The 12,216-nt window shown below is 41.2% G+C and overlaps 1 protein-coding gene across 1 annotated transcript in view; it reads right to left on the minus strand.

The window, feature by feature from the left end:
• crfb2 (cytokine receptor family member b2) overlaps positions 1 to 12,167 on the minus strand; it is a 44,428-nt gene extending 32,261 nt beyond the window's left edge. Inside the window, exons 1-6 of the mRNA XM_028590492.1 lie at positions 12,052 to 12,167; positions 11,287 to 11,441; positions 6,341 to 6,470; positions 5,598 to 5,773; positions 2,626 to 2,783; positions 460 to 622 (exon numbers count right to left, since the gene is read on the minus strand). Coding sequence (XP_028446293.1) covers positions 460 to 622; positions 2,626 to 2,783; positions 5,598 to 5,773; positions 6,341 to 6,470; positions 11,287 to 11,335 — 676 coding nt within the window. The 5' untranslated portion in view covers positions 11,336 to 11,441; positions 12,052 to 12,167. The remainder of the gene's footprint in view (positions 1 to 459; positions 623 to 2,625; positions 2,784 to 5,597; positions 5,774 to 6,340; positions 6,471 to 11,286; positions 11,442 to 12,051) is intronic.
• Between the last annotated feature and the right edge of the window lie 49 nt (positions 12,168 to 12,216).

Here is a 12,216-nt window from a genome sequence, read left to right on the forward strand (position 1 = left end):
TCGCATTGAAAAGTAAAGTGGAACTTTAAAGCTTATAATTGCAATAAAACCTTTGTGAGTAACAAGGCACTACTCTGGCTACACTTGTTCAGGCATAAACATGTAAAATATGTCAGTGTGCTCTCATTCGCTGCAGCTGTGTTACACAGCACAAATAGCAAACTGCTACAAACATGCTAAAACTTTTTTGCTGTCTGATTTGTAGTCTAACTGTTGTCTAGCTGTCTATCTCTTCAGCAAATGCTTGTAAACTCAGCTGGTTGCTAAGGCAAACCAGTCTCTTTTTTTTCTCTCTACCAGCGGCCCATATGGCTAATTAATAGTCACGTAAGTGAGTAAATAATATGGCTAATAAGCCAGGGGAATTGAAAACACCGGTGTGGCTGTGCAAGGCCTTTAAGATGATGTGGCATTTGAAAAACATAACAGTAGGAGAAACATGCACACAAACACAGTGACCTGTGCCTGCAGTGAAGACACCAGGGGTGGAAGCACACACAGGTTGGCTGTATCTGGATGTCCTAGGCGCAAAACCGTCTGAGAAGCAGACTGAGACACAGTACTCTCTGCCAGATGCCAGACCCTCCAAAGGCACTCGTCTCAGAGACCTGATGGATTTATACTGCACACAGAGAGAACACAGACAGATGTCAGATTAGTACAAGAGAAAAAACAACATAACAAACACAGCATTACCACCATAGATTAAACCATAGGAAGCTAATGCTATGGTAAGGTCAAGTGGCAACTTCTAGGCCTGAAAAAAGCATGCCCAGCAATTGAATGCGTTAGTGCCTTAAACCTGCATTCTAACTTCCAGCATGGGGGCGACTCCCCTGGTTCCAAAAAGAAGTCAGATTCTAAGTTAAGTAAGTAAGACATTAAGGTTATCAATAACACTAAGATGCCCTTGCCACCTATTATTGATGGCACTACTGGGTCTGAAAATATTGCTAAACTGTGGAGAAAACATTATGGGGATAATTGTGTTAAAAGTGACAAGTTATGGTTGGTGATCTTTCCAACCACGATGGTGTGGTAATTAGACCTGATGGAGTGTGCTATGCCACTGAGAAATGGGCAGCTAACAAAGCATGTGGCTTTGACCAAACGACAGAAGAACATCATTAGTGTGCTAGCCGAAGGCTGATTCTATTTTATCTTTCCTATTAGTGCCTGTAGTCAAAGACAAAACCGGTAAAAATAACCAGCAAGACCAATTGCCCTGGCACTTTGCAAAGTATTAGAACCAATCTGGTCAGATAGGCTTCAAGAATACCTCATAACCACTGAAAATGTATTTGGTTTCAAATTTGGTTGTTATTGAGTATAGAAGACATAACATTACAATATTTATGTGTTGTCTGGATGCGTCAAAAGCCTTTGACCGTAGAAATCATGGAAATTGTTGACTAAATTGAGCAAGGGGCCCCCAATATCTGATAAGGATTTTGCACTTTTGGTATATGCATCAAACCATGCAGGTTAGATGGGATAAAAGTATATCTGTACCCCTCTTAGTGACTAATGGGGTCCGACAAGGGGGAATACTGTCACCTCTTCTCTTCAATTAGTATACAGAGGATCTTTCTAAAAGTTAAAAGAGTGCAAAACTGGATGTATGGTCTTATTAACTATCTAATGTAGGCTGATAACTCAGTATAGTGCTGGCCTACAGTATGTTGCCCACAGTATGGTGTGCAGTATGAATTAAATTTAACTCTAAAAAGACTGTTACCATGATTACATTACTGAAGGAGGATCAGAGGAACGTTTTTCATTTGTTCTTTATGGCAGACAAAGCACTGAACGTGGTAAACAAAGTGAGATATTTGGGTCACATCATCAGGAATCATTTATTTGATGGTGGTGATGATGATGATGATGATGATGATAATGATGATGATTATGTGCAGCGCCAGTGCTGCAAAGCTGTATACTCAAGCCAATTTGCTGGCACGCTAATTTCATATGCGCACAGTTAAAACAGCCCGTTTTAGAGCCTACTGTACTCCACTCTATACATCCCACTTGTGGTGCAGCTATTGTAGGCAAATATATAATAACAGCCTTTATATTCAGAAAAAGGCCTTATTCGGAATATCCAACCGGAATATGCTGTTTACGTGACCTATAGGGCTGTCCTCGACTAAAGACATTCTAAGTTGACTAGCACTTATACGATTTTGTCGACTAATCAATTAGTTGATTTAATAGACAGAGCTGTGCGCTTTGCGAGGTGGTTAAGACTAGAAAAGCACAATATAAATGTAGTTAATTAACCATCTGTAAAACTGCGTTTTTCCACAATTAATCCTGCAAAAGCACCACTTTAAATTTTGTGTTTACCATAAATGTGCTCAGAAGTTTCTTGGAAATAAGTAATTAAGCATGAATAAGTACAAAAAAATGACAAATCGACTAAAGAAATGGCAGCCCTAGTGACCTGTATCAAATTCAGAATATTGTCATATTCGGAATAATAGTGGAATATTGGTGTGCATGTAAATGTACTCAATGTTGCAACTTCACCCCCCGAATCGCAACGAGTCCACCGAACTATAGGAGTGAAAGCGCCCTAAAACTCTCATGACTCTGTATGTGAGTATATGTACAGCACTGAACTTTGTCTGTATTGCTGCCTGAGTATCCTGTATCCTGTATCCTGAGTCTGTACTGCAGAGAATCATAGATCCCCCTAAGGTGCTCCATGGGAGGCTGAAGTTCCACACACAAGTTTCGTCCACACGGCGTCACAGTCAGCAGCGGCAGATCCATGTCAGCTGGAGGACAAAGACACAGGGACAAATAAGATCATTTAGTTACATAAACTCAAATTTCCATCACACGATGGGTTACCAATAGTTCATCCAAATTGAGGAAAGATACACTACCGGTCAAAAGTTTGGGGTCACTTAGAAATTTCCATTCCAAACAGAATACCAGCAGAGATCAGTTGTATTGTTTTTTTTTAATCAGGGCAGCAGTTTTCAGATTACATTATGTGCTTACATAATTGCAAAATGGTTCTTGACTGTTGTAGACAGAAGTGGCTGAAGAAATGCTTGAAATTCCATGCTTTTTGGTCTAAACGTCATACCCAAATTAAAAGTGGTACAGCTCCCATATACTTTGACACTTAGGGGTGTGCCTGATATCATTGGAAAGGAAACACTCAAGTTGTGTCAGGGTGATTCTAGGCCTTACTGACACAGAGGTACAGAGGCTAGAATGGAGATTTTTTATTTCTGTCCAAGTTATTAATCTGTAAAATTATTAAAATACACTGCTGTAAACACATCTGACAGGTGACAGACAACACAGCATTAGCCACGTCTCAGCTTACTACAGAAAATAATTCAGAAGCTAAAAGACTCAAAAATGGATTTTATATGAATTCTTTTCTACAAATATGTCTGTGCGTTTTTTTATTTCTATTTGAAAAGTGCAAATAAAAAAGCCAAAAAACTACAAAATACAACACTTCTCAAATACACAAACAAATCACCTTTCCAATGATATCAGGCACACCCCTGAGTGTCAAAGTATATGGGAGCTGTACCACTTTTAATTTGGGTATGACGTTTAGACCAAAAAGCATGAATTTCAAGTGTTTCTTCAGACACTTCTTTCTACAACAGTCGAGAACCCTTTTGCAATTATGTAAGCACATAATGTAATCTGAAAACTGCTGCCCTGGTTAAAAAAAACAATACAACTGATCTCAGCAGGTATTGTGTCTGGAATGGAAATTTCTAAGTGACCCCAAACTTTTGACCGGTAGTGTAACCACTATAAAAATGCCGCATTAAATTAGACTTATTGAAGTGCAATTCCTCTGCTAATGAATGCAGGTACCGAACAGTAACCAAAAACCAAACAGGTTTATGCAAAGTCATTTGATGCAAAAATGTTCAATAGAAGTCTCTCATAACTTCAAGCAAAACCCTTCAGTTCAGGGAGTAAAGCAGGTTAATTACTATAAATTGCAATACATTTAAAATCCAGAGCTGTAAAGTGTTATCTTAATGACCATTAGGATAACACTGAATTGACTGTCTCTACAGAGTTCCATACTCTGCAAAGATGCATTTTTAAATGGAAGCATTGCTTTTTTGCTGGTTTATATCATGCAGACGGCGGCGCCAAAGACGCAGCGACACGAAGCTCTCCCTGCAAATGGCCTACAGAGAGGAGGTCCAGACACTAATCAACAACCTCATCCTCAACACAAGAAAACCCTAAAGAAATCATAAAAAGATTTCAGGAAAAGCACCAAAAAAAACAAAACAAAACACACTCCACGATGGTCTGTGCGTAAATGGAGCGGAGCTGGAGAGGGTCTCCAGTGGGGAGGTCCCGATCGGATCGCAGCCGATATGGGCATTTTATAACTGATCGGGGATCGGCAGGCATCCTGATTACCTTACTCCGACCATTTCTGTCAGTAAATTCTACTCCATTCTAAGGAGCAAGCTGCACTAAGTTAAATAAATTAGTTACTTTGTTTACTTAACAAAAAAACAGTGTGCAGCTCTATTATCTAGGCAAATACAAGTATCGGATTGGGACTCGGTATCGGCAGATATTTAATATTTTTAAAATCGGATCGGGATTCATGGCCAAAAAAACTGATCGGGACTACCCTAGTCCCTAGTCCTTTAATATCCTGGGAGTCTACATCCCAGAGGACCTGACCTGGAGCCTGAACACTACCTACATCAGCAGAGACTGTTCTTCCTGAGGAACCTGGGATGCAACAGGGACTGCGGATCCCTTTCTACCGCTACACGATAGACATTTTTTTATTTTGTATTTTTTTTTTATCAACTTTAAACCGAATAAACATATGTATAAATGACAACACCATAAGCCCATCATACAGGTCTCTCCCCAGCACAAAGCTTCCTAGGAGCCCTCCAGAAAGCTGAAGTAATTTGCATTGGTTTGGGAAAGCCACAACTAGAGACAGACCGATTATCAGCCCTGGCCCATTATCGGCAGGTTGTAGAGCGTCTGTATCTGTGTTTTATTTGCCTGATAACTGATCAAGTTAATGAATTATAAAGTCGTCTACTTTGGTTCAGCTACAGCTCTGTGTCTGTCCCTCTGCTTCTGTTTCACTCTCCACTGAGTCTGACTTAATGTCCCCCCCCCCCCAACAACACTATCTGACTCTCTATTACTGGGGATTATATTGAACGTTTCTAATTTATTAAATGATTGCTTAAAGCATTAAAACAAAAGTTTTGTGTTGGAGTTTGTCACATTCCCAAATCTTAATTTTGACTTAAATGTTTGTTTCCACTTTTTGACTTTTATTTTCACCGTAAACTCATATCCGTTCAAAATATGGGTTATCGGTTTCATTAACTACTAAAAATCAGTATCGGCCTTGAAAAAAACAGTATCGGTCGATCCCTAGCCACAACTAAGGAAGAGACACGAAAAGAAAACCCCAAATGGAAATGAACTGAAGAAGTTTTTTCTGACAGAAGACCAGAACAGAAGATCAAATGGAGAGAAAAAAGAGACACTATCTCTGATATGTGTCCCTTTTAATTAAAATCTTGTAGTTTCAATAAAATGCCCCTTACCGTCTTTGATTGGCTTATATTCTGGTTGGGTGACTGGTTCTGACTCCTGTGCGTCCAGCACTGCTTTAATCTGGGTAAAGTAGGACTCATTTGGGTTAGAGAAGGCCTCTGTCAGGTTGCAAACCAGTGGGTGCTGGACAAGCTCGCAGCCAGCCACTGGCACCAAGGAAGTCCCCCTTCAGGACCGGAGAATAGGGAAAGAAGCAGACTTTAGAGGGTCAAAAGAACAAGGCTTGTTTTTAAAGTTTGGTTTTGAGTAAGCTTTCAGTAATACTATCTATTAACACTTGCGGTTTCATTGTGAAGGCCTTTACATTCAAATTAATTTATTAGGAAGCGCAAGTTGGAACTGGTAAAGGATCAGCAGTAGTTTTACACGCTGTAAATAAACGGAGAACAGAAAACACTATTGCATGTGGATCTGTGACATTTGGCCGATTTCCGATCCACTTTTTACCGTTTGCACGACATGATGGTTTAGCCATTAAACATTTGTTCTAACCTGCTCGGAGCACTATATGGATAGAAAGACTTAATACTACAACGTAGTACTTCTCCGTGACTGACAACCATATGTCCGAGAACAAACTCTGACAAACATCTGTTATCCTTTTTTTCGGTTAAAACACAAACTGCACACATCCAAAGGGCTCCAGCTGACTGCCCCTACAGAGATTCTCCAGGACAATGTCAGTATGCAGTGTATACACAAGTACAAACACACAACTACAGGTGAAACCCACCGAATTGTGCAAACGCTGACATGGTAGTGGACTCCTGTGGGTGTCCCGGGTCCAGGAGCCCATTTCAGCACATGAATGAAATGTTTTGAGGACAGAGTCACGTTGACAGGCTGGGGGAGTTCACTCATAGCTGGAATACAAACAAACACGACATTCAATGGATATATACATATAGTAGATTTCCATTTTCATATGCACCTCAGTCAATCACCTCAATTATTGGACTTAATGGTCATTGTAAATCTCTCTTCTATATTTGCTAAACCACACTGTGCAATCCAGAGATTTGTTCTTCTTGCATAGATTTAAATATACCACTTACAGCAACTTGTAATCACATTATAATGTCTCATAGAAGTGATTATAATGCATTACAAAATGATAACATTAAAATTATAAGAACTAAAATACACTATAATAATGAGCTATGACCTGTTTCAGCGGCACACGACCACCAACCAATCGGAAAATTTAGACGTCCTTCGCACTGGCTGATTCCAGAGAAACTTTTTTTTTGTTCCTACCAAACTGTTGCTGGGTTGCTTTGTTTGCGTGTAGGGACCAGTTAAAAAATAATAAAAAATAAAAATAACGAGGCATGGGATAAAATAGCTGGGATAGTTGGTGTCTCCGGTGAGTTGGTGAAGTATGGCGTGATGTCTTTATTATTTAAGTACGTATGCACGTCTTCCTTGCTTGATGTGACTGTCCTGCCACGTCAGAGCGGCCAAAGCTTCCCCGTACGTTTTGACACGCGTCCTTGACAGGGTGGACCAGAGCTTCTTTTGCAGCTCAAGTCGGCGGCGGTGTGTACGTACAGTTATGATTAGGGTTGGGTATCGTTTGGTTTTTTTTCGATTCCGGTGCTAAATCGATACTTTTAAAACGGTGCCGGTGCCTAAACGGTGCCTGAACCGGTACTTTTCAATAAAGTTAAAAAAAAAAGAAGAAAAAAAATAAGGGTAGTAAACAACGGTCATATAAACATACTGTATATCTATGAATTGCGACAACGGCAGCTGCTGCGCAGACTGTTACATCCCGCTGTTGAAGTCCTCCACAGTGAAATACAGTCACACTTTACACTGTTTAACGTTAGCTGTCAGCATTTTAACCGTGATTAATCCAGCTGCTAGTTAACGGTAGGCTAACGTTACACGCTGTCAGGTGTAGTGTAAAGTTGAGCACCGAAATGAGGCACCGAAACTTTCGTTCTTATTCGGTCTCATTACTACCGTTTACGTCGGCACCGGTTCCCTATTGGCACCGAGTTTCGGTACCCAACCCTAGTTATGATTATTCATGAGTCAGGGCTCCAGACTAACTTTTTTTTTTTTCTAACTAGGAGCCCTGTAGCCTTAAAACTGTAGAGGCACAGGCAGCAAATGTAGGGCCGCACACCTGAAATTGACCTGCATCTAGGGCTGTGCAATTAATCAAAATTAAATCGGGATTATGATTTTGGCTACCAATGATCACAAAAACAGAATAATCGAGAAAAACTATTATTTAGCTCATTATGTTTTGTAAGTAAACTCTTTCTCTTTTGTTCTGAATGATAAAATAACGTTTAAATAGGAAAAATATCAAGGCAAATTTCACTGTTGTGTTTTTGTTACTGTTGATTTATTTAACTTTTTCCACTGTTTTTTAAGTTCAATAACTGCAACAACTTTCCATATTGACCAAAATAATCGTGATTATATTTTTTCCATAATCGAGCAGCACAACCTGCAATGCAATTTTTACTGTTTTACGGATAAATGCGTTGGGGATAAATAAACAGAAACAGAAGCTACAATGTGCTGTTTATTATAGTTCACAGTCTCATTTTAATTGACAAGTGCTTTACAAATGCACAGATGTGTATCAGAAATGTAAAAGTATTATTGCTGTTAACGTACTGTATTACTGCCTCACACAGGCTATCCCTCACTCCTCTCTTTTTTGTTTACACCGAAATAGCGATCATATCTAAGGTGTTCAAACGTTCATGGAAAAGAGAGTTTCTAACTACCCAACGACCATTGTGGCGAAGATTGAGTGATGAGGGAACCATTTTTTTTTCTTCTTCAAAGAAGCGTTCTCCGCTCACTGCTGTCATATCTCTAACTCTCTCACCCAAGTGGGGGAGCGGTATGCGAATGTTGGGGCTGACGTTAGGCTCGTTTGAGATGAACTGCGCCTCGCCTGTAAAGTGGACGAGTGCAGGCGGCGGCAGCAGCGGGCTGTTTAGTCCTGCGGTTTAGTCGGACAGATTAAAGCTGTTTCCTGCAGCCTGCGGGCTGAACAGGAAGTCACAGAAACACTTGCATCCTGTTAGGTCCGATTCTGATGTAATAAAATGTTATCAGACCCATATACGTATCAGCTCGTCTCCAGTTGTTTTTATTATGACAGAGTAGCTGTGAAAATTCTTTACGTGCGATCTGTGCGATTTACACTGTAGATGATCTGTAACCTGAACAGATTTAGTCTCTCTGACTTCTAAACCTAACTATCAGCCACACAACATGTGTTCTGTACACAATAAGCCTTTAAATCAGACAAAAAGCAGTTAAAATCCTTCAATAAAAACTTCATATAAAACGTCATCATATGTTAAGTCGATTCTGAACCAATCAGCTGTTAGATCAGCTGAGAGGCCGGCGTTTCCCAGCATGCCCCTGGGACCGCCTGGGTCTTGCAGTCGGTGAAAAGCAACTGTGCTGCCTGCGTCTAAAACCGGCGGCCGCCTTGATCTCGTGAGGTTATAGTTGACGTCAGAGCAAGTGGGGATCAAAGTCAGACACGAATCTAACCGGCGTGCATTGGGCGGCAATCGCCGGTGATCGATTCTGAGCAGACCTGGCTCGTCTCCAATGAGCCTACTAGCATTTCTGTAAAAATGCAAATAAATCAGTGAATGCATGGGCAGTTAGGTGATATCCTGGAGTTGTGGTGTCTGAGATCGAGACAACACGGAGTAAAAACGTGGTTGATTTTGTGACCAGACCAAATACAACGCTGCTGAGGTCTATCAACACAGCTCTGCTGACCCGAAGTGCAGGTAATCCAGGTGGAGATGGAAACAGTGAGGGGAAGAGAGGAGGGGCCAACGTTAGGCTAAGGCTAACTCCTTATCGGCTATTACTACGCAGCATTTCCCCTCCAATGTATCTTCGGCACTCGTAGATATATTTTGGACTGTACTATCATGATTTTCACGGAAACACGGTAACAGCAGCGCTGTGCAACAGCACGTGCTGCCTATGAGTGTGAGGCTACGAAAGCGGGACACACAAGTGTAGATGACGTTACCCACGCGGTGAACCAATCACTCACAGAGCCTCCCCCTCTCACACACATTGGCCAACTCTGGCAGACTCATTCTCTCCTCCTTTTTTCCCCCCAACATGAAATCCTACGGTAATCAAAAAAAGTCATGAAATTTGCAAGGTCGCACATGCGAAAATAGTTGCAGACTGATCTCATAAAGTGGCGTATGTATGACATGCCAATTCGTATGCCATTTTAGGGTGTTATCAAGACGCATAATCACTTTTTATCAATGCCGTTCGACTGCCATTGACCTACATTACGTGTGAATTTTCGCCATGTATGAAAGTCCACAGAAGGAGGTTGGTTGGGGGTAAAACACAGGACTTTCACCCAGGAGAGTCGGGATCGCGTCCTGAGTGTGGCATTTATCAAGGTTGTTTTTTTTTGTTAATTTCTTCTTTTTTTTTTAAGTCTTCCCCAATGTTTCTTTCCTAAACCCAACCGTTTATTGTTTTCCTAAGCGTGTGATGTTGGTCACCGTCATGTTTTGTTGTGTTAATAAAGCCACAAGCTTTTTTTTTTTTTTTTTTAAACACGTGTGTGACGTTCTCGCAATAGTACGGCACGTTCTCGCGATAAGATGCCACGTGGATAGCTCAAAATGTGTACAGATAACACGCCATTTGGCTTTAGCAAAGTGCCGTGTATGTTTACGCAAAGTCATGATGCCATGTTGATAGTTGTGAAAAACACTTTTTGATTATTGCAAAATGTGACCATCGCAGTCTGGAAACTACTAAGCTACACGCTGAAAAAAAACTTTGGAGAGTGCAACGAGGCAGGCCTGCTTGGTTCTTTTGGGTTGTAAAGATTTACAAAGAATATTTTTATGGCATTTACTGGGACGTTTTGGCACCAACTGATAGGATTGCTGTGGATGAAGTACACATGGTGATACACTGATTGGCTGTACAGGAGTCTTTATCCACGATGTTCCACTTCCGGGATTGCTCCGTTGCCGATGGACATTCCGCCGGATTTCACTCATGTAGGCTGGGATATCCGTTACCTTGGGGGTTTCTTTGGGTTGACATTTTATACTCCGGTCCCTCCTCCGCAGCACTGTAGAGGAAGGTCTGGCAATGCGAAATCATGTGAACAGTTAACTTCCTTTGTATGTGGCGTTATCTTGTGCGGGGTGTAAATGTTCCACCAAAAGTTTTTTTTTCTGAGACTATTTTGAAGAGCCAGTGAGGATGCTGGCAGGACGCAATGCCAGTGTAGTGGAAGAACCAGAGAGCAGGGACATTATGGCAGAGGGGAAGAGGACATTGACGGAGGAAGCGAAGAAGAGAAAGGGAGAGAGGGCAAGGGTAGACTGGATCTCAGACGGGCTTTTAGTGGTTGGCGAGAGCTTTGGGGAATAAGCCACAAGACAGACGGCGGACTGGCCTTCTTGCTGTTGGACTACCAAGTAATATTACTGTAAACATGTTCTAGTAGAAAGCCACAGTACAAGTATGAACCTGAAAATGAGCATGATAGGTCTCCTTTAAACCGGGCCTCATAGCAAACACCTCATGCCACACACCAATTTGTTTAAAACGACAACATTGTGTGCAGAGGAGGTGTCTTTCAGGGTTATCATGAGACTGAGACATAACATCACCTGACGGGGTACTCACCTGTTAGGACCTGAGGCAGCCATGCGACCATCCAGAGGAGAGCAGTCATGACAGGCAAAGCATCCCTGCTCCACTGCTATATCAGCCCCTCAAGCAAGTTGCCACCACACCTCATCTCTGGACTCACATGCTGCTTTCACTTTCCTTATTAAACACTACAGTATGTAATAACAAATCAGGAATTGGCGTTATTACTGCGAACTTTGTAGACACAACATCACATGTCATATCAAGTGGTTAAATAAAAGGAAAAGCGTCTGCGAAATGAATGTAACCTCAATGTAAAGTGGGTTACTGTTCACTGGCACTGTGTCTGACTGTTATTCTCTAAAACAATCCTAGTCACGATTTCTACTTCGCATAGCCTTAAATTTCAACATTACGCCAAATTACTGTAATGACGTTAACGTTACCCTTTTACTTTCATATTGTAACCACGAATGAGTTACAAAATAATTTCTTTTTGACCTGCGTTAGCTTAAAACACCCAGTTTAACGTTACTTTAATTACAAAACACGTTGAAATCCCCCTGAATTCCCAAAAACTGATAACGGTAAGGTTTATCTAGCTAACGTTACTCTGCCCAGAAACGCTATTTGTCTTTTTCTCAAGACGCCCACTCGCCGGTGGAAATGAATCTAGCGCTAGCTAGCTAACGGACTAGCATTAACTTTGTCAGCATGTAGCTAAACTAACTAGCAAGCTGAAGCTTTTAGAATAAAACTGTTCGTAACATTCAATGGTAAGTTTAATATTACAGCTACCTGTACTGAAAAGCGTTTCCATGTTTATCCACCAATTTCAGACAACCGCACACAGACAACCACACACAAAAACACTGGACGCACGTTGCAGCTGCTCCTGTTGCCTTTAAGGAACCACAGTTTAGCTCGGCGATGTGGCCTTTGGCACACTGACTGGATACTTAA

This window comes from Perca flavescens, chromosome 11 (genome assembly GCF_004354835.1).
Source record: "Perca flavescens isolate YP-PL-M2 chromosome 11, PFLA_1.0, whole genome shotgun sequence".
Classification (NCBI taxonomy): domain Eukaryota; kingdom Metazoa; phylum Chordata; class Actinopteri; order Perciformes; family Percidae; genus Perca; species Perca flavescens.